Raw genomic sequence first — 22,160 nt, forward strand, 5'->3', positions numbered from 1 at the left:
AGTGACTTTTCTGTAGACCATCCTTTCACAGTCCCCAGGAGATGGAGCACTTCTTTGGGTTCCTAACCCAAAATCATGGAGCTGCCCCAAACTCATCTTCCACTGGTTTGTATGATCCCTTTGTCCTTAATAATTTGTTAACACAGGGGCACTAAAAGCTTTCTTTTGCAGTCCCTAATTCAGCACAAGGTAATCTCAGGGGGAAGATGAAGGGCTCATCTGTTTCATACATGGAGGCAGTCTTCACTTTGGACATCTTCTGTCACTTCGTCCCTGACTCCAGAAATGAAGCCAGCACACATTGGTCCAGTACCCACATCACAGGTAAGCAGGAATGATTAAGGCAAATACCTACTTTGGGGACCTCATTTCAGGCCATACGTAGCTCTGCTAACTCCTAATTTCTTGGTCTGCAGCCGACCTCAGGGGCACAAGGCTGCTTGTTTGCTCCGGAGCTGAGCTGCCCATGGCACAGGGGTGCTTTCCATGTTAAACGACTGCAAAGTCCCCCTCTTGAGGTTACAGCTGCTTGCTAGGTCTTTAATGCAATTATACCACTTTTGCTGATGCAAGCAGGGGCAAGAGCATAGTACTGGCTTCAGAGAAGGGTATTAACATTGTTCCCATCGGGGAAGCCACAGCACTTCCACCACGGTAGCTCTTGGGGGTCTTTCCTTGTAAAGCCCTGGACCCACCACATGGTCAGTGGTGGTGTATGGGGATGGGATACATGGCTTGTGAATCTGTGGGACTTCCACGGGGGTTTGGCTTGAAAGATATAATGATAAGGGTACGTGACTGATAGCAGATGTTGACTGCTGACAACTGTCCACAGCTCAAAAAAATATGTAGTAGCTGCTCCTGACCTTCCCCCCTCTCTCAGGAGTTTCTCACGGGGGCTGTGGGTTAACGTCAGCCTGAGCACAGCGGGCAATGGGTGTTCGTGGCAATGCCACAGACACCCACGGAAAGTGAAGGCAGGAGCTTGACCTCGGCTGAGTCCAGCTAAATATAACCGGTGACTGGTGAGCTCCTACGCCTTGCCTGGCTCCGGTCCCGCTGCAGTGCATTCCTTCTGGAAGTCGTTCCCCTCTTCCTCAAATCCTCTTCTCTGCTACTTGAGATGCCACAGTCGAGTCTCACAAGGTGCTTTTCTTTCCTCTGAGTAGTTTCCTTCTCTCGTGAACCTGCTTTTCCTCCCTGCTTTTCCTTTCTCCCTCTTGCTCATTCACCACTTGCCCCTGTGCATCTGCTCCTTCCTCCCAATGCTTCCTGGGGGCATGGCAGGGAACAGGGGTGAGGGACGGGGGATGAGAGTCTCCCTGATCCTATAACCAGGGTGATTAAAGCTCACACGTCTACCTATGCACGTTTGTACATGTGGTTGTGTCTTGGGGTACTTGGGCACGGACAGAAGATCTGAGGTGGGACTTCTAGATCTACAGAAGGCTGCTCTGGGCATTAAGGCTCATAGCAGATACTTTATCTTATGCAAATGCAAGATCTGTGTTTCATTTTCTTTCTTTTCACAGAAATATTAAAAATATGCCACAGAGGAACAACCCACTTTGAAGTCTCTGTACGCCACGTCCTGCGTTTACAGGTCAGTCACTACACGACCAGTATTAAATTTATTATTAATTTTATTATTACTAAAAGGTGATGGCATGCACCTTATCACACTCTTGGGTTAAGAGGGAGAGCTGATGCTGCCCCTTTCCCCACACACAGCCTGGCCCCTGCACCACGTTTCTATCATAGTGGAGGTTTTGGTGAGGCTTTTAGTAATATTTTTCCACTGGTTGCAAGCAGTTAGGATTGTGATACCCCTACGGCCACACCAGGAGTTACTCTGTTTCAGCAGCACCAGGACAGTTAAAATGTTACAACTTTTGTAGGTAGGTTTTTCCTAACACAACAAATAGTCACTTTAAACCCAAATCAAGTGTGTGCCAGGGACACCGGGAGTCTAAAGAAATCAGCGAGGTTTATGAAAACAGTGTTGGAAATCAGTGCAAATAAGGGAAAATTTTGGCAGCTGGCATGACAGTTAATCATTTATTTCTGAGAAAAGCAATGCAATGTATTGGACTGAGGGCATGTGTTTTAAGCAAAGTCTAATGGTAGGATCTAGTAGACATTATGCTAAAGTGGCAGGAAGGTCTGCAGGCCATGGATAGTTAACCGTTGCTAGAAATCGCCTTTAAAATCAGTGATCAGATCTACAGTTGATTTATTATTTATTTTAAAAACAGAACACATCAAGCTCACCAGAAACCCAAACACAATAATAAATCTGCTGTTTCCTTTAGATCTGAAGTGTTGATGTGTGGACAGTGCCAAAAAGCTGGCAGGCAGGGCTGAGCTACCCGGGTGCCCTCGCTCGCATAGGGAGCTCTTTAACAGATGGACCCAGTTTGTTTGGACAAAGAAAATCCCTGAAGCAGGAAAATGCCATGTAAGAGCAGCCAGTGACCCGTGGGGACATCAGTGCAAGCACTGCTGGGAGCCAGGAGAGGAAGAAGCACATTGTTCGTGTGCCTGTGGGTACATGTATGCGTGAGTGTCTGTGCACACTGTGCATGTCTGCCTGTAGGTACGTGTCTGGGTGTGCCTGTGTACATGCATCTCTGTGTGCAAGTTACGTACACGTGTCCATGTGTTCCTGCATCTGTGTGCAGGTATGCACGTATGTATGCACATGCAGGTGGATGTGTATGCACATATGTTAATGAAATGTGATAGGACAAGAGGTAATGGTTTTAAATTAAAGGAGGGGAGATTCAGGCTAGACAGGAGTAAGAAATATTTTACAATGAGGGTGGTGAAACACTGGCCCAGAGAGGTGGTTGATACCCCATCCCTGGCAACATTCAAGGCCAGGCTGGACAGGGCTCTGAGCAAACTGATCTGGGTGAAGATGTCCCTGCTCATGGCAGGGGTGTTGGACTAGATGAGCTTTGAAGGTCCCTTCCAACACGAACTATACTATGATAACACACGTGGGCATGCAAACACGGGCGTTCATGTACCCGTGTGCCTGTGTGTGCAGATGCAGTCTGTGTGTGTGTCCGTGTCCCTGTGCACGCTCATCCACACGTGTGCCCGCCTGCGCCCGCTCCGCGCCCGCCGAGACGGGGTTACGCCTCCCTGCGCGGCGGGGCGGGGAGGTGGCAGCGCACCCTCGGGAGCGGGACGGACAGACATACCGACACACGGACACGCACGCCCGTCCCGCCGCGGAGCTGGGAGCTCAGCTCCCGCCGCCCCCGCGCAGCTCCGCGGCGCCGCCCCCGCCTCCTCCTCCGCCGCCGCCGCCGCGGCTGCACAAAAGGCGGCGGGGAGGGCCCGGCCGGGAAGGGCTGCCCGGCCGCCCCGGCCGCCCGCACCATGCCCCGCCGAGGGGGGCTGCCGGCCCCCGCCGCCGCCCGCCGGCCCCCCCCGCTCCTCCTCCTCCGCCTCCTCCTCCTGGCCGCCCCGCTGCAGCCCGGCAGAGGTAAGGGCCGCTCCGTTCCCCGCCGCTCCGGGCCCCGCAAACACCGCCCCGGAAGGCGGATTATCCCCCAAACCCACTTCGGTGTACTTTTGTTACGATTTACATTTTTCCTTCTCTCTCCCCCTACTTTCCGGCTGCTCCAGACCCGCTCCCATCTCCCCACCGGCGCCCCGTGCTGGATTTTGTCGCTGCGCCCGTTCCCACTCCAGAACCCGTGCCGACGGGACGCGGTTCGCTGCCCCCCCTCGGCCCGGATGCGGCCGGTGCCGGGTCTCCCTGCGCTTCCCCGCCAGTCCCGGGATGTCCCCAGCCGCGCTGGGCTCCGAATCCGGGGTGTCCCCCTCCCCCGCACTGGGCATGGAGCGCATCCCTGGGCTTTGCCGTGCAGGATCTTACACCGTCGCATTGCAAAGCGTGGAACTGCTGTGTATACACATCTCGCTTGTATACATATACTTTAATGGAGTCAGCTATAACCACCTCTATTAAGGGAAAAGAACTTCCCTGGCATGTTTGTCTCAGCAATGTGTATTAATTGATTTGCAGCAGCATTAAGCCACAAGCATTTGCTCTGCTAGTGACCCATTTCTACGCTCTCACCTTATGTCGTTCCCCCACATAAGCTTTGTGCCCAGGGAGTGGTCCTTGTCCCCAGCAGGGATGCTCTCCTGGATGTACTCGGAGACTGCTGTGCAGTTTGTGAGTCTGCTCTAGTACTGCTGGAAATGTGTTTTCTCTCCTCTTCAAGCATTCAGGGAAACTTTTTGTATAAAGGGAGCCCACAAAATGCCTGAGTCCACCATTCCGGTACTTACTCTCAGTGCTTAATGTTTTAATGAGTTGTCTTAACAAGAGGCTCATCTTACAAAGTGGTGTGGCACGCAACTGCAAAACCTCTGAAGAGGTTTTCTTCGCTTATTTATTTATTTATATCGAGAGTCTGATCCTTGGAATTGATGATTTGATAATGCAGTAGACCATCTCAGTGAAGAGACTGTTAGAGTGCTTATTGTAAGCATAAATAAAATGATCTGTTTTCACCCTTAGCAGAATAAAGGCTAAAGTACATAAGTTTGCTTTTTTTTTTTTTCCTTCCCTCAAGCAAGCCAGTACATTAATCTCACTTTGGGGAGCTGCCCAAACTAGGTTTTCTTGCAGAACAGGTTTAAAACGAAGTCTGATTGCCCAGAGCATCTTTATGAGTAAATTTGTTGAGCACCTTTCATGAGAGTTTCCTATCTTGCTCTGCATCAACAGTTTGATGCATTAAAATCTCAGCTGTCTAGTGGGATGCACTGTCTTCCTCTGCTTTTTTGGGCTCTCTGGTGGCTCAGCCAACAGGAAGAATGATGTTTGGAGGTGCTCTTCATGCCTGCTGGACACTGCTCTGCAAAACGAAATAGGGTGCAAGGCTTAGGAGTCAGTGTGAGGGTGTGGAGCTCAGTGGTCCAAGGTGGGTGGGTGATTTTCCTCTAGAGTAATGCCAACTAAAACCTGCATGGAAATTTCACCATTATAAGATGTTTAATCAAAGTTTAAGTGTAGCTTCATTAAATATATCAGAATCAAGGAGCAAACTGAGTTTCTTCCAGCCTTTTCTGGTGACTTACCCCAGCATCTGGAAGGATCTGGACTAGCATGAGCGTCTTCTGGACTAGCATAAGCATCTTCTGGACTAGCACATGCATCTTCAGGTCCTTCCTTTGCCCAATTCAGGAATGACTGCACTGAATCAAGCACAGCAAAGCCTTGCATCTGGAAAATCCAACTCAAAAAGCTCAGGTTTCAGTCCAAAATCAGAGGGCTTCATAAAGCTCTGTTTTCACAACAATGCTGGAAATGGTTTGGTTTTGCTCCAGAGTGGAAAGAAAAGCATACTTGGAAACTTCAAAAGCCACCACCAGGAGGAATGTCACCCCGTGGCCGGCCACAGGAGTGTGGGCTGCTTTGGTCATGGCACCCGGCAGAAGGAGGAGACTTTGGTTTTTATTCAGATATCACCATTACTAAATAAACTCTCAAAAATCCAGCAGTCAGAAAGGGAGGTAAATATTATCCTATTTCCATGCAGATAGGCGAGTGAAGCTGTGGGAGAGCCAGGGCTGGGGAGCCAGGGTACAAACGTGAGTCTTTGCTTTATAAAGCCCATTACTTTTGCTGTGTTTTCCAGCACACTGCTGCCAGAGCAGTGGCTCTTGAGGAAAAGTTTTCAGCTGTATTGTAGGGTCTGCAAAAACAAGCATTAATCTCTGTGCAAATTATAAGTCAGTCAAACAAGTTATGTTTTTACTTTATTTTACATATATGTTTTTGAGCTCTTGCAATGTCCAGGAGCTGGAGTATAACTTCAGAATGTGAACAAGGAATGAAATGCTTGGGTTGTGGTAACAGCCAGCAAAAGCAAAAAGAACACAACACCCTAAGAAGGCTCTTGTTCAGTATGAATGAGCCCAAGCAGCCTCTCTGAATGGGGGCCATAGAGAAAGTCCAGGGCTTGGCGCTCCCGGGTTCAAGTTAACTACCTTGCGGGCAGCAGAGACGCGGCAGGGCAGGGTTCTGACACGGTCATGCCTCGGCGATGATGGAGAATTACTGACAGGACCTACTTATCCTCTTTTTGCTTTTACTCTAGGGCATGCTAAGTTCTCCTCCAGCTGTCCAACTTAATTCACTGCTTCCTGCGCTCACAGCCCATCCCTGTATGGGAGCGACCCAGGCAACCACCGCTTTTAGTTTTTTGGTGCAATATTCAGTTGGGACACAGCAAAAATCCCTTTTCCAAAGCTCTTGGGGCAGGAAATTCTTGGGAAAGGAAAAAACTCTGTCTGGTGCTTCAGCAACCATCAGCAAGTCTGTGCCATCGGCAGTTTACACCCAGCAGCAGTGTGGTGCAATGGCATCTGCAGATGCAAGTGGCTGAAAATAGAGGCCTGACAATACTTTTATTGACATTTAGGTTGGAAAAAATAGTGGACTTGGACTTTGAGCCTGAGGCATTTTGTTTGGAGTGTGCAGCCTCTGTGCTGAATCCTCGGTTGAAGACTTTTTTTTAATCAGTTATTGACACTAAAAGTTAATAGCTTCACCCTGGGGAGCTGGGGCATCAGTGGAGTGGAAGGGCACATTGATAGCCACAGGCATGCTTAAACAAGCTGCTGCATTCACAGCTGATACCACTGATGTTTCTTTCAGCTTCACTTGTGTGATTCCACTTTATTTTTTGAAACCTAAAGCCCAAATTGTAGATTGTACAAGTGAAACTCGTTTGGTACGCCTTGTGATGCTGGACACCAGCGATCCAGGAGCAAAGAGCATCGCTGCTGCCAGTGTCACTGCTGCCTCAGTGGACGCAGAGCCCCTGCCAGCATCACGGGCAGGGAGAGCCCTCGGTTGCTGAGCGGTGTCTTCCAGCCCGGCCAGCCTTGGATGTGCCCCAGTGCAAACACCCTGTCCGGCTTAACCTGGATATCCTGTGGAAATGGCTCCTGTCATAAATTAAAAGTTATTTACTATAACAGGAGTCCACTGTGGAGATCACCTGTGTGGAAGGGAGAGACGAGTGTCTTCCAAGGCTGCTTTAGGTGAAAATTTTGGGGAGGGACCCTCCATATATTCAGCTGGAAAAATAGAGAAGATGTGCCTAGTTTGAGTTTAAAAATTGGCATCTTGGGGCATTTTGGACAGTCACTCTCATATTTCAGGCTAATCGAACAGCTATTGCATTCTGTCCACATTGATGGGAGTATTTTATTGGGAAGATAAATAGATGAACTCTTTCATTAACCAGAAACTACTGAAAAAGAGGGAAGAAAAATCACCAGAGTTGTATTTTGGTTATTCTAGGCTCCTACAAACTTGTTTCTGTCCTTTTTGTTTTTCTTGAAGGAAAAGAACAGAACTACTTACAATGAAGAAATGTTTATTCCTTCTCCAGCCTTTTAAGCTCCCAAGAGATTCCTTGCTCTTGACAGTTTGAACTTACAATGTGTTTATCATTAAGAATATCTCAGAAGACCCCTGAACAGTTTTCTGGAGTGGAGTAACTGCTCAGCCCACTCCACTCTCTGTTTTTTCTCTCTTGCTGAAGGTCTCAATCTGTGCACGAGTGGAAGCGCCACGTCCTGCGAAGAGTGTCTCCTCATCCATCCCAAGTGTGCCTGGTGCTCCAAGGAGGTATGTGGGCAGACTTCGTTTGTCTTGCATGTTTTTTGTAATGCAGAAAGGGAGCTATTCCTCCCCCCTTGCCTGTTCCTGACACCCTCCTGTGCCAGAAGGAATGGGTGAGGGCAGTGGGCATTCTCATGCCGAGCGTATTTTGGGTGTATGTGACTCTTCAGCTCTTTGTCACTGTAGGAAATAAGTCTTTGACCCTGCTGGCCCCTGTGCATCCTCAACAGAGCAGCAGTGTTCCTTCAGTCCTTCTGTCCCTTCAATTACCTTCTTGTTTTTGGTGGGTGCAGGGTCCCTGCATGGGCTCTGTGTTGCAGGGAGCCTTGCTTGAAAGCTCTCTCCCTAAAAAGCCCCAAGCCCCCAGCTGGTGTCTCGCTACATGTCTCTTGCTGCATGGCCTGGCATAGCACAGGCTCTTTGTCTATAACAAAGATGATTCTCCTCTCTGAATCTATTGTGTTGTTTTAGGAGCAAACCCATGTCTCTGGCATCCTCATTGTGCTGTGGTGATGAGTTACAGAGCTTAACTGCGTGCTTTGGGGTGAAAATGCATCCTTCTGTTGGGTGCTGAAGCTCCTTGCCCATAATTTAATTTGACCTTTTGGTTTGTAAGAAATTCCAAATATCCTTTCCTGCTTCCTAAGGACTATTCATTAGTAGGAGAAACACGGATGTTTACAGGCGTGTGGAAAGACCCTGTTTGCAGGCATAGCTGCTGTGTCAGGAACAGCTTTGGGCTGTGAGAAACCCCAGAGCAGTGCATGATCTTCAGCTTCATGACAGGCATGGCCAGGAGCGATGCTCTCCTGTTCCCTGCCAACCTTTTTTCCTTATGGCCATCCAGATCGTTCTTTTGGGGGAGGCATGCTGTGAGCACACACTTCACCTCACCATAGCTGGCAATGCAGGGCTGAGGATGGGGGTGCTGCCTGTGTGTCCCTCTGCTGCTCCTGTCCCTCCTCCTGCCTCAGGATAGGGGATGGGGATGAAGATGGGGATGGAGATAAGGATGGGGTGAGGGGGATCTGAAGCCCCATGGTTTGCCTGGGTCTTGGGAGGTACCCTGGCCTCTGGCTCTCCAGCTCTATTTTATTAGGTTTCCACTTGGTTGTAGGCACAGTCGCAGCTCTCCAAGAGGAACTCCCTAATGCTACTAATGTGCTACCTGACAGCATCATAGCTTTCATGGTTTGCTTTTTTTTTTTCCCCCAGCAAGGAGAATGGTGTGCAGAAGGGAAAGGGTAAAGCAATAGATCTCGCTTTGAGACATCTTGTAAACAGCTGTAAGAGCTTCTCTTCCAGCCAGCTAATCTGCGGTGGTGAGATTGGATCCAGGAACACTGGCTATTAATCTATGGGTACCCAATAGCTTCAATAGCTTGCCTTTTTTTTTTTTTTTTTTGGCATCTAAAGACAACTTTTTGCAAAATGCTGCCAGTGGAAATGTTTATCTGGTGGTCGCTGTGACCACAGATTGTATGGCAGCTCATGGGGCTGGCAGCCTGACCCTTATCTTGCAAACGAGAGAGTTACCAAGAAAAAAAATATTCCTAAATGGAATGGAGGGGCCAAGAAGGAAGCCGGCTGTTTACAGGGAAGTGCTGTAATACTTCCTGACCTTTAGTGAACAGCGGCTATTTAAAAATGTGCCTCAAGGTGCTTAGTGCCAAGAGCTATGTGTTTAAAAGCTGCTGTCCCCATTACATGCTGCATGCTAAAACTTAGTGACTTCTTATTCTAATTTTTTTTTCTTTTTCTTTTTCTTTTTCTTTTTTTTTAAAATAATTTGCTATTTGAAACTCTAATTATTTCTCTTTAACTGAGATCATCAGGTGAGGTAATAGGATTGCAAAAGATACTAGAGGTTTTTGACTTCAAAAGTTTTCAAGTAATCCTATAAACTCTTAATATCCGCTTTCTTTGCATAGTCATTTCACCACAGTATTTCCCTTCCCTCTGCCACAGCCTGGTCAGGTACGCTTATTAAATTGCTTTTAATCCATTTTCCTTAGCTATTTGCATTAGCTGTCACTTGCTATGTATGTTGCCTGGGTGTGTATATGCCAGTCAAATCCTATAGCTCTGCTGCTAAGTACCAGGGCTAAGATATTAAAGCAGTTTATACAGATGCTAGTTATGCTGTGGCAGAAACACGATTAGCTGATTAGTGTGTATTTTCTGCTTCCTTTGCATTTACTTAAGAGGTTTGGGTGCAAATTGGGTCAGCTGTTGTCATATTTGTAGGCAACAATTGATATTTTTTTCAGGAAGTATATATAGTAGAAGTCTATAAATATACATAATATAATTCTATATATAATTATATATTTATAATATGTTTATATGTGTTATATATACAGGAAGTGTAGAGATGTCTATAATATATATACACAAAATATATTACATATATTAGTGTATCTTCCTGTGTATATACACCTTATCTATAATTATCCTTACTTTGGGGAGTAACGTCACTTGGTGGGCCCATCATACCCATCTGTTCTTTATCCCCCTGGGTGCCCGGCAGCGCCGATACTGAGAGGGACCCCTCGGCTGGGGGAGAGGAGCAGTTTGGGCAGGAAAGCCATCCTGTTTCCGAGAGAGGGTCACGCTTCATGCAGCCTCCTGCACTGTTGCATTCTCCTCCACGTCCCCTTGTGCTCCTGGATCCAGGCTCTGAACGACCATAGAGGAACAGAGAGCCTCTAGTGCTCATAAACTGCAACTAGGGGCTGGGAGTGAGTGAAAGCAATTTTGGGGATACAAGGAACCCTATCCCGATGGTTTTCCAACTGGGATAATGTTCCTTGTATTTACAGTGCCTTGAATTGTGAGGGTAAGAATGTGTGTATGGATAGATGCTCACAGCAGAGCAGTCAAGATGCTATAAATTTATGACTATACCTCCCAACCTGTTAGTACAGGATGCATCACATCCCCTCAGCTGGAATCATCCTCTGTTCACTTCTGCTTGTGTTTGGCATCTCTGCTTCCATCCGAGATGGATGAGTTGATGATAGCAGCTTCTGGTATCCGGCAGCCCCAGAGCCCCCAGGGGCTGCTGAGTTAACCACAAGTCTTTGGGCTGTTGGAAATTTGGAAGCAGACATGGATTCTGTTGGCTCATGGAAGAATACCTTGAACAGCAGGACATAAATGAGGTGATCCGTTCAAATGGCACTTAAAAGAGGTGGTATAAATGTGTGGCCTTAACCATCTCCTGAGCATGCCTTGAAACAAGACTGTCTGGGGGACATATGTGACCCTTTTTTGACGGAGAGTGCTGCAGCCTTTCCATCCATGCTGCAATCTGAGGAGATTCATCAGCCTCTCCCGCAAGGTCCGGAAGAAGCTGGAGATGACTAGAAATTGCTAACATGTTGCTCATGAAAGACTCTGTCTGGAAGCTGCCTGCTGGCCCGTGGGGCTGCTGTGATCTTTGTGGCAGCCTGGTCTTCATGTGTGGGAGATGAGGATGCTTGTTGGATTTTTGCAGTGGCATCAAGTCGCCCGGGCTTGGTGGGGCTTGTCGGGCTTGCTGGGGAGAGCAGAGAGCTCTGCAAGTGGCTTCAGTGCTGTCCTCTGAGCTCCAGGTGGGGTTTGTTTTTCAAGATAAACCTACCTGGAGTGATTGAAGGGGGGATCCTCTCCAAAAGAGCATCTGGGAGTACCAGTATGGGGGGAAAAAAATGTCAATATGTTGCTGTTTTCTTCTGCCTGACATTTTGGGGAGCAGCATACCAGTGTGTTTCTTAGGTGTGTGTAGGTTGTGTGTACATGTGTTCAGCCATGCATTACCTATGTGTATGCATTTATCTATTTTCCAGCAGGTTGGTTGTACCCCATCCTCTCCCATCTCAGGAATACATGCCTGCAGAATGAGGAGGGAAAATCAAGGATGTTCCCAGAGGAGACATGACAATTTTTTAAAATGGATAAAGCAGGAATAGTTCAGACTGAATTAATGCACAACAGGATTGATTTAAGCAGGAAATGGTAGGAACATGCCTAGTCAGGAGTTAGATATAGTCAGTTAGGCAGTTAGTGCTATTCTCCATTTTTATGGCATGAACCAAGCAATTTGTCTTAAAACTGTCAAACTGATGAACATGTCATTGTCACATTGTTTTCTCCATTCACTCGGGGCTGCTTGTGTCCGTTTGCTTTTGTAAGCTTGTGAATGCAGAGGCCGGGCCGCAAAGTGCCCCTGGGGCTGTGAGGAGCCAGCCTTGTCCTGCTGATGGGGATGTGGGGGGACCTTCCCAAAGCAATGCTTCTGTATCACCAAGCCATGCTTGGGGTGGTCCCTGCTTGCTATGGGGTACCTGCCGCCTTTCTCTCTGAAGTGGGGATGGAGGCAAATGGTCGCAAGGTATTTGGGCACACGGAATTGCTTAACTGACTGTGAGGTGACCTCTGGTCAGGGGGAGCTGGGGTTTGAATTTGTGCCTTATGTGAGCTGGTGTGGGGCTGCCTTTTGCTTGGTTGCTCATGAATTATTTGGACCTGTGTTCTTTACTCCTCAAATGTTCTCATGCCTTTTTCCTTTAATTTAGTCTCCAGGAGTCTTGATTTTTCTCTGTCACAGAAAACTTTTCACTTGAGTTTGATGGTTCATGGTAGCCACAGTTTTGGCTTTGGGTTTTGACCTGTGGGTGCAATACAGGGTACTGTGGCCATTGATGGGGCTTTCCTGATGCCACTGTCCTTTCCCTGCTCAGTGTCACCCTGCCGGGCTTTGAAACCAAAGCAGAAGTAGAGATCAGTCCTGCAGCCCCCGGGTGCTGCACTGCACCCCCATCCCTGGGGCATTTGCACACCTGAGCATTATTTTCTTTCACCCCAGGTAATGCAGCATTTCACCAAACAAGAAAGGGCCTGGACTTCATTTGAGATGCATCTTGTTCTGTGGGAAGTCATAGAATCATAGAATCAAAGAACAGATTGGGTTGGAAGGGACCTGCAAAGGTCAGCTAGTCCAACCCACCTGCCATGAGCAGGGACATCTTCACCCCGATCAGGTTGCTCAGAGCCCTGTCCAGCCTGGTCTTGAATGTTTCCAGGACAACAACCACCTCTCTGGACAACCTGGGCCAGTGTTTCAACACCCTCATTTCTTCCTCATGTCCAGCCTGAATCTCCCCTCCTTTAATTTAAAACCATTACCCCTTGTCCTGTCATAACATGCCCTTCTAAAAAGTCTGTCTCCATCTTTCTTATAGGCTCCTTTTGTATACGGAAGGGCTGCAATAAGGTCTAATAAGGTCTCCCTGGAGCCTTATCTTCTCCAGGCTGAACAACCCCAACCCTCTTAGCCTGTAAAGTCCTCTGGGCCCACTTTAGAAGAAAGTTTAAGAGAAAATAATGGGGTTGAACAAAAGGGACCTGTGCAGAGGTGCTGCTGACCTGAGAGCCTTGTGCAGCTCCTGCGGGACTCATGCAGGGGTTTTCTCCTGACCTCCTGGGCTTCCACTGGAGAACTTCAGTCACAGAGGCTGCAAAAAACCACATTACAGCAGTAAATGTTTCTCACTGCTGTGCAAATGGACAGGCTTGCACATGCCTGGCAGGTCCCACATGAGTGTGTTCCTCACCCCTTGTGCCAGTGCTGTCTCATCCTCAGCGTGTGGATGCTGCTTTCCTGTACGCCCCTCGCTGGGATGATGAACATCAGTATAAACAGAACCAGAGCTGTCTGTCGTGGTGGTACGAGCTCAGCTGCTAAAGAGAAGCAGCTGGGAGAGGAAGTCGCCATCCTCCTCCCCCAGGGCTACCCGCCCCTCCTGGCTCTCCTGCTACCCCAGCCCCAGCCGGAAAATTAAGCCCTAATTCAAAGCCCTTTGAAGTTGAGTCTTTCTGTTCACATCAAGAGGCTTTGGAGCAGACCCCAGGGAGGATTGGACATGCCTGATAAAGGCTGTAGTTGCACGAGCAGCTCTAAGTATCATCCGATTTGGTTACTTCTCTCCTTCCTAGGGAATACTAAAGGTTCCCGGCTGCACTCCAGGTGCTGTTTGTGTTGCTTTTTGCACAACCAGACTCTCCTTTCTAATAGGTGGCAGCAGAAATGAGCTGACAGAGGTGCTCAGCAGGAGTCATGGTCCAGGCATGGGGACAGCAGGAGAACATCTTCCTGTGGATATCCTGCTGCTGGGCAGACCAGCCTGGGAGAGCTCCTGGACCTCATCGGCTTTCCTCTGACTTTAAATCAAACCACATCTGAGAGAAACTTTTCTCCAAGGTCTGCCTTAAACGTCCTGCTCTGAAAGGCTGGGCATTGTTTTCCATTTTGAGAAGGATTCTGATTTTTATTTTGTCATGCTGGGAGATGATTTAAATAGTCCCAGTCCTCCTTTCTTGGAAGTTCATATGTTTACATGACACGTTCCAATGAATTCGTGTTCATATCCATCCGACGTGCTGTCTCCTTGGCTGGACTGCACTGTTGGATGCTGGAATGCAGATCTCGCATTTTTCAAATAGCATTGGGACCTTGTAGTGAGAAAATGCAGCAGAGTGCCTCTGTCTGTGTCCTCAGGGCTGCAGTTGTCCTCAAGGCACCCCTGGAACACCCTGTGGGGTGTGAGGGGAAGATCTGTCGAGCAACCTCTCCCTCCTCAATGTCTTCCTCATCCTCTGCCATGCTGGAGCATCAGCAAAAATTGGCGTTTATTCAGCCCCATGCTGATTTTTGGCTGTGCCACTGAAGGAGGGACTGTGAGCATCTTCTCTGCATTATTTAATGTCATTTTAGTCCATCTGCCCCAAAGCAGAAGATGGTTGTCTCTATTGTTACAGTGCAGAAATAAGTAGGAATTGGCTGTTGAAAATTCAATAAGTTTTAGGCATGTGACTCGCTCCCTTTGGCCCTTTTGGCAAAAAAAAAAAAAGACATTTTAACAAATGGGGTCTTTGCAAAAGGCCGCATTGTGCAGCCCGTTGTCCCTGAGCGCCGCCCTGCACAAGGCTGCATTGTGTGCCAGGCGCGGGGCTGGCAGTGAGGGCTGGAGCTCTGGGGACGGGCACTGGGATGGTCCCTGCCAAGGCAGCCCATCCTTTGGGACCCAGCGGCTGCCTGCGCCCAGCTGCCCGCAGCCGGCCGGGACTGCCTTCTGACCAGCCCCCATGAGGGTTCTCCCACCTCCTTTATTCTCCAGCAAAGCCCGGGACAGCCTGCCCACGTCAACCTGCTCTATCTGTGCTCTGCCTCAGGGGCTGCTTGCTGTGGTCAGTTTTATTCCCGGTGTTGGCGTCACACCAATGCCCACAATGCAGTTGTGTGAGGGGCAGGGGGGACTTGAGGTGCTGTCATGGGGACATGTAGTGTCTCGCCCAGGGCTTGAGGGTGCAGGTCCCTGGAGCCACCCAGCTTCAGTCTGCAGCTTCACATCCTGGCTTGGCTTTCTGGGTTGGTGGGTTCATCCTGCTTCCCACAATGCCATCTCTTTGTCCCCTCTTTTCTCTTTTGCAAAGCTCCTTCAAAGCAATGCATGTGCAAAAATTGACAGCTTCTCACCTTTTTCCTCAAAGAGATGGCAACTGGCTGTTCAGGCAGCAAACCACACACTTTGCCATGCCTTCACAGGGCTGGGAGCAAGTGCTGCTGCTGTGGCTGGGGTGAAAAGCCAGGTTTAGCTTTCTGCTGTGGTGGTCTGAGAGCAAATTCAATTTCCAAACCCCTGCAGGATTTCTTTTTTGATAGATCCCTTTGACAGGCTCAAGGCTCAGTGGAGGCTGCTTTTGACTACAGCCACCACAAATGACGCCAGCTTCTCCTTGTCATCTCCTATTTGGTACAGATACCAGCACGTCAAAACAAAGCTCCTGCTGTGGGATTGATTGATTGCTTCTGCCTCCCTTTCCCTTTTGTCCGCTCTTCACCCCCAGGAGTTTGGCAGCACAAAGTCCATCACGTCACGATGCGACTTCCTGCAGAACCTGATTGCAAATGGTTGTGCTGGAGCCATTGAAAACCCCAGCAGCAGCATCAGTGTGGTGGAGAACGTCCCTCTGAGCAGCAAGGGCTCTGACCAGACCCATCTGGATGTCACGCAGATCACACCTCAGAAGGTCGCCTTGAATCTTCGTCCTGGTGAGTCCCCAGTGGCTCTGAGCCGTATGCTGGGGTGTGCTTGCTGGGGGTGAGAAAGGGTGGCCGGGATGTGCCCAGAGCGTAATGCAGCCCATGACCTTGCAGCCCACTAAAGAAGGTGGCTGCTGGCCCCTTCCAGAGCCCGTGTACTTCAGTGGTACACCACGAACAGGCTTGAGGTTGATGTGTATGTTCTTAATGAGAAGACACTGCTGTTGTGCAAAGTCAATCAAATCCCACCCGAAACTCTTGTCAGTACTAGTCTTAAGCTTTGCATGTACCTAAAAGGAACCTGCTTGACTTAGAAATGTAATCACTGGGTGAAAGGAGTTAAAGTAAGTTTGGATCCTCCAGCAAGCTGACAGTGCTTGACTCTAAACTGAGACAGCTCTTTCTATAAGTTGGAAAAAAACCCCACATATCTGTTTTCTGTCAGTATGCAAAAGAAACGTGGGATCAAGGCCGAAGATGGAGATTTGAATTTGTGATTCAGATCTTGGACTGTGGCCAGATCCCTGTTCCATTCCCCTGAGCCATCACTTTTCTTCAATCTTTTAATTAAAAATTAGAAAGGAAGGGCTAGACTGAGGCATGCAAGCATGCTTGTTATCAAAAGTTTTTGCATGGTGGGGGGAGGCTTTACTGTGGGTTCAGAATTCTTGCAAAAATTTGGCAGCTGATATTTCTGAAGGGAGGAAAAAAAGCTCTTTATTACAAACTTAAGAAGCAAATATAAAAGCTTGATTCATTATAAGCAATTGGTGTGGGTTTCCAAGGTTTATAGTTTTCTGACAGCTCTCATGAGCGTACAGAAAAAAATGAAATATGTTGTTTTGCCAAAGAAAAACAGGAGTTTGTGGGGGTGCTCACATGACCAGCACTCTTCCAAGCCTACCAGTTGCTGCAGGATTTTTTGTTTTAATTCTATGCGATGGATGTCACAATGTATTTTAATTAACTCTTCCTCAGCAGTATGACTGCTGTCATCAGTCAGACCCTCAAACGTAAATAAGTTTTGCTTCAAAGCCTTAAAAGCAGATACCTGAGGGTAATCACCACTGGACGGATGTCTAGATGCAGGGCTTCTGCAACCGAATGTTGCTGATGAAAGAAGTTTGCTCCCACACAAAAAAGGGAGTTGTTATTATTCCTGTTTCTCGACACAATTCCTGCCAGAAAGGGCTGGCTCAGCTTCCACATCTCAACTCCCGCGGTCCCTCCTTCATGCCCAGTGCCCTGTGCTCAGCAAATTCCCCTTTCCCAGTCCCCAGCAGTTTTGCCAGCCAGAGTGATGCCACCACTCAGCTCTGCAGCCATGTGTGGGTGTCGCTCTCCCCGTGCCTTCCTGGGGTCTTGCTGTCAGATGCTTTTTAGCCAGGGAGCTCCCCTCCCTGTGTACCTGTCATTGGAGTCATTGCAGGAGAAAGGACATACCTGGATTTTTGCAATAGCATCTCCCATTTTTGCTCTCTATTTGATGCTGGGCGGCACTCCATCTTAGGGCTAATGACTTCCTAAACCCTTGTATTAACATCCCCAGTTTAAATTATCCATTAATCCTTGAGCTTGAGAATGTGTTTCACCCTGTGAACCCAAGACAAAAAGGAGACAATGTTGATTTAATTTTGGGCATGAAGGGTGTACTATTTCAAAGATTAATTCACATGGCAGGCTGTGGCAATGGTGATCTTTTATTCTTGGATGGCTAAGCAGAAGCAGAAGGGAGTGAATTGTCAATTGTTTGCCATTCCCACCCAGGCAATTTGATTTAATTGTCCCATGGCAGAAGTCACATCCCCAAATCTCCATGCCTAGAGCTTGTTTCCAAAGGCTTTAAATTGATGTCCTTCATATTTAGTATTTATAATATCGCTTTTTAATCTTGTGTCCAGCTATAAGGTAGAGTGTCATGGTTAGAAGAAAAATTTTAAGAGTGTAGAAGGAATTAAAAAAATGAATTGATTCAAGTTGTATTGTCCATCAAGCCTCACAACGCAGAAAGAAGAGGTTTTGGTGGATAAGCGTGATTGTCGAGTTTGTGTTTGTAAATGGGCCAAAATCAGTTTTTCTGTTTTCTGCACTGCCTCAGTGTGGTGGTATCTAAGACACATTTCTGAATTCAGTTTTGAGTTTTAAAATGTTTTGGTAAGAGCCCTAAGGAGAGGATGGTGGTGATGGTGTGTGGGGAAGAAGGGGGCTGGGTTATCCCTAGAAGTGTGGGAGTAATTCTGTGCACAGAGAATAATAAATTCTTCTGCACTTACATCTACACACGTGGAGCTAGGGAGGGTTTTTGTCCCTGTGTGCAGTTCGGTGCAGCGTGACCTCAGGTATCACACAGGGCTCCCGCCTGCTGGGCTGCAAAGCCCTTCGTGCCATGTCTCATGAGCACGTCAGTTTTGGGATGGAGATGCTGTTGCTGCATGTTGTTGGGCAGGCAGTAAGTGGGAGCAGCTGTGCTGCTGCGAACAATGAGAACAATAAAATGGTTCAGGAAATGTTTTCATAATACTAAAAAATGTTTCATTTCTGGGTAAGAAGAGGGGAAGCCACGAGTGTTTTGCAGAACCTGCCAGTGCCTGAAGTTCAGCCTCAGCTGTGAAGAGCTGGGAGAGGTGGGCAGGAGGGGAAGCTTGGTCTAGAGAGGATCTGAGTCCCTGGGTCTGAGACCACACTGAGCTAGAAAAGGAGCTGATGTGGCAGCTGGGGACACAGGGTCTCCAAACCAGCCTGGGGTTTGAGGGTGCTGGAGTCTGAGTTTCCATTTAGACACCCCTCTCAGGAATGCCAACATTTGCCACCTCCTCTCTACTTCCACCAAGGTCCATCTGGTGCAAACTTGATTTCACTTTGAAGCCACTTCACCTTTTTTGAGGCGTGGGCAGTGCTGGTGGTGGCCTCCTCTCCTAGGTACCCCTTCTGGAGGGCATCTCTGGTGAAAGCAGTTTGTCAAAGGGGAAGATCAGAAGAAAGGTTTTCCTCTTCTTCACATTTGTGCAGCCTGTGACTCAGCCCTGTCAGTTCCTTCCCTTGTGGTCATCGCCTCAGGAAGCTTCATCTCTGTCTTGGTGCTTCTTTGGGTGACCCTAACAACCTTCCTTTTCCAGTTCACTTCCCTTTTGCCTTGCTTTCTCCAGCATCTTGGTGGCACAGCTCTTTTTTCGGGGAGATGTCTTTTTCAAAGTCATTTCTTCTGTGTCTGCTTTGACTTGACTTCCCTGCACAGCTCAGAGGACATCTCACATTCATCTCACTGTGGCTGTTTTCTCCTGACCCTCTTCCTTCTACTGCTCCACTTCCTTCTCTCTTTTGTGCAGGACTTCTTAGATCTCTTCTGGTTTGCATTGAGAACATACCCAAGTAAGCATGTGCAGGTTCCCTCTTCCAGTTGTCTATGAAACATCCACTTTAGGTTAATTCTGCTTGCTTTTATTTCCAGCTTTCTAGGAAAATCCTCCTGGACTGTACACAGTCCAGGGAAGTAGCATTTTACATGTGTCTTCCCTTAGATGTTCTCTCAGCTGAGATGGAAAGACCCTTTCCCATATCTTCAAAATAAAATAAACATGCACTCTATAGATACAGTGTCTTTCTTGCCAGCCAGTATGTTACAGAGCTTAAGAGGACCCAAACTCATTACCTACTTTCCTCTTAGTCTCCTAAGGGTAAATCTTATTCTCCTCACCCTCTTCTTTGGAAGTGATCTGTCTCTGCATGGCAGGAAAACAATGTCTGTGGTCTGGATAATCTGTGTGCAAGGAGTTTCCTTTTCACTGCTCTCAACTCTTGTGTGTCTACAGGTGACCGGACCTCCTTCCGTGTTCAGGTTCGGCAAGTGGAGGACTATCCTGTGGACCTCTACTACCTGATGGATCTCTCCCTGTCCATGAACGATGACCTGGATAATATTCGCAATCTGGGGACCAAGCTGGCTGAAGAGATGCGAAAACTCACTAGCAATTTCCGTCTGGGATTTGGCTCTTTCGTGGACAAAAATATTTCTCCTTTCTCCTATACGGCACCAAGATACCAAAACAATCCCTGCATTGGGTAAGTGGTAGGTGTACACTGAAGGGACAAGCCCTGTGTTTGCACAGAGCCTGGTCGCAGTCTTCTCTTCCCATTCTTGCTTTAAATAATGAAGCACACTTAAGCCCCAACTTTCAGGAATGCTGATTAGCCATAGCTGTCACTGTGATGCTCTGGGGCAGAATTTCCAATTTTCCAGTGGCTGTTGGGAAATCTCTGCATCTAGAGATGGGAAACTGCTGTATCAGGAGGCTGAAACTATTTTTAAGTACCTGAAGACGATGCAGGCATAGCAGGCTTTTTTACAGGCTTTAAGAAAAAGGAGCAAGAGCCAGAAATTCCTGATTTCTGATCCTAGCTCTGAGTCATAGTTGGACCTTGAGTAAATCAATTAAGTTCTTTGTCTCCATTTTGCAGATAAGGAGACCAAGGCAATATAAGTCCTTCCCAAGAGAAGTGTTTGGGGGAAGTGAGATTTGTGACAGCCTGTGGTACTGATTAGTGACTTCTTGTAAAGTGTTTTGAAGATGTCAGGCAGTTTTTTTTCATCTTGATTGCTGTGGAAGGGAAGCAAACTAACAGTTGCAAAAGACACAGATTGTGTGGTTTGCTTTGTGGTGATATCAGAGCATTTGATTTTTTTTTTCTTGTGTTAGTGTTTTTGCTAGAGCCTTTTCATTTGCCTTTTAACCACTGGAGTTGGGATTGAATCCTGTGTATTGGGGATTATGCCAGAGTGAAACTGGATGTTATGGAGGGTACCAAGGCTCGGATGCATTTAAATGTTGGCACAAAAGGATGGATACAGCAGCAAGTGCCCTCCTGGGAGAATGTCACTGTTGACACCTTTGTGGTCCCCATCTTCACCTCGTCCATCATTGGGGTGCTTTCTAGTCGTGTAAGGGCAGTAAGATTAACACTTTTATTTGAGATGTTTGTGGATACTTACATTGCAAGATCAATGCAGAAATGGATGCCAAACTCTGTGAGTGTGCATCCTTTAAGTTTTCCGTATGAGAGGCAGATTAAAGAGGGCTTGCATCAGCTTTGAGTTTCTAGGCCAGCTTTCAGCATTGACCAAGCAACTGGCATCTCATTGCACATTGACCGTTGACCAGACAAAATTATATGTGTTCTTGTTTCGCCGGTTCTGTCCAAAGAGGAAGGTCAAATGGATTTGAACACTGAAAACTCGTGCTTTGGCCATGAAGCACAGCCAAAAGTGGCCATGCTGACGGAGCGAGGGAGCTAACTCTGCCACCATGGCACCATACACCATGCTCTTCATAGCTCTTTCTCCCAGAAATCTGTCATAGCCTCAGAGAGATGCTCTCAGTTGTCTGTTGGCCTCAGTCTCCATCACCTGCTCATGTTATTTGTGGGCTGGGGACAAGGTTTGCTCCAGCTGGGGAAATCTTGGAAACTTTGTGTGTCTGGTGTGTGATTTAATTGAACTGACATGGCTTTTGCAGAGTGAAACATGCAGGAGGGGAGGGAGGAGTGGGAGAGGAAGAAAGGGTGGAGCTGGACAGCAAGACATGCCTGAAACTGCCAATGCCCTTTCATTAAGGGCATCCAGAGCTGTCACCTCAGCTTCTCCCACCTTGATCAGGCTATCTTCATGTCCTTTTGGTTTTACCTAGTTGGTTGCTTTTCTGTTTGAGTTACATTAAGCCAACATGCTCTTGGGAAACCATTTATGAAGGGTTGCCCAAGGCAGCTGAATTGGTGGGCACTCCCTTCCAGTTGCCGTATGTCTCCTCTTCATCCAAACCAGGGGTGCTGGCTCCCTGTTCTCCAGCAGTATCACCTTCCCCTGCCTGCCATACCAGTAGGCTGTCGCTGCTGCCAAGGGGATCCCTGATGTGCAGTGAGGTGGGTTGTCACGTGTGGGTTTGTTTGCAGCGTTTTCTAGTGTCAAAGCAGACTTTGTCCAGTGGCCTGCTCGCATTTAGGAAAGCTGCAAGTAAACATAAGCTGTGGTGGGTGTTTTTTGCCCCTGATACAGGCTCTCTTCTCCTCCTTCTTGCAGTGATGGCTATCCTGCAGGTCTGGGTGGGGTGCAGCCCTGTTTTTATGTGGGGTCTGGCTGGAATCCCTTGTGCCACCTCCATCTCACCCCAGTTCACTGCTTGCCTCTGCTCCTGGCTCAGCATTCTGGCTGGGACCTCCTGAGGAGCCAGAATGTGGCCTCTCGCAGCCACAGTGTCATTTGAGAGAGATAATTTGAAGGAAACAAACACTAAATTTAAAAAGATAAGGAAGACAGAGGGTTTGACTGAGAGCCTAATTGCCCATCTATCTGTGATAGGACTTGTGGAGGTTACAGCCTGAGATAACCCACCCTTAGTGCTGGGTGCATAGTCACTCAGA

General features: G+C 47.9%; 1 protein-coding gene across 2 annotated transcripts in view; it reads left to right on the plus strand.

Moving 5' to 3' along the window:
- Positions 1-3,207: 3,207 nt before the first annotated feature.
- Positions 3,208-22,160, plus strand: part of ITGB5 (integrin subunit beta 5) — a 62,001-nt gene continuing 43,048 nt past the window's right edge. Inside the window, exons 1-4 of one of the 2 annotated variants that reach the window (XM_065070500.1) lie at positions 3,208-3,496; positions 7,584-7,669; positions 15,554-15,758; positions 19,559-19,808. In XM_065070500.1, coding sequence (XP_064926572.1) covers positions 3,391-3,496; positions 7,584-7,669; positions 15,554-15,758; positions 19,559-19,808 — 647 coding nt within the window. In that variant the 5' untranslated portion in view covers positions 3,208-3,390. The remainder of the gene's footprint in view (positions 3,497-7,583; positions 7,670-15,553; positions 15,759-19,558; positions 19,809-22,160) is intronic. The other variant, XM_005505125.4, reaches the window with a different exon arrangement.

This window comes from Columba livia, chromosome 7 (assembly GCF_036013475.1).
Source record: "Columba livia isolate bColLiv1 breed racing homer chromosome 7, bColLiv1.pat.W.v2, whole genome shotgun sequence".
Lineage (NCBI taxonomy): Eukaryota > Metazoa > Chordata > Aves > Columbiformes > Columbidae > Columba > Columba livia.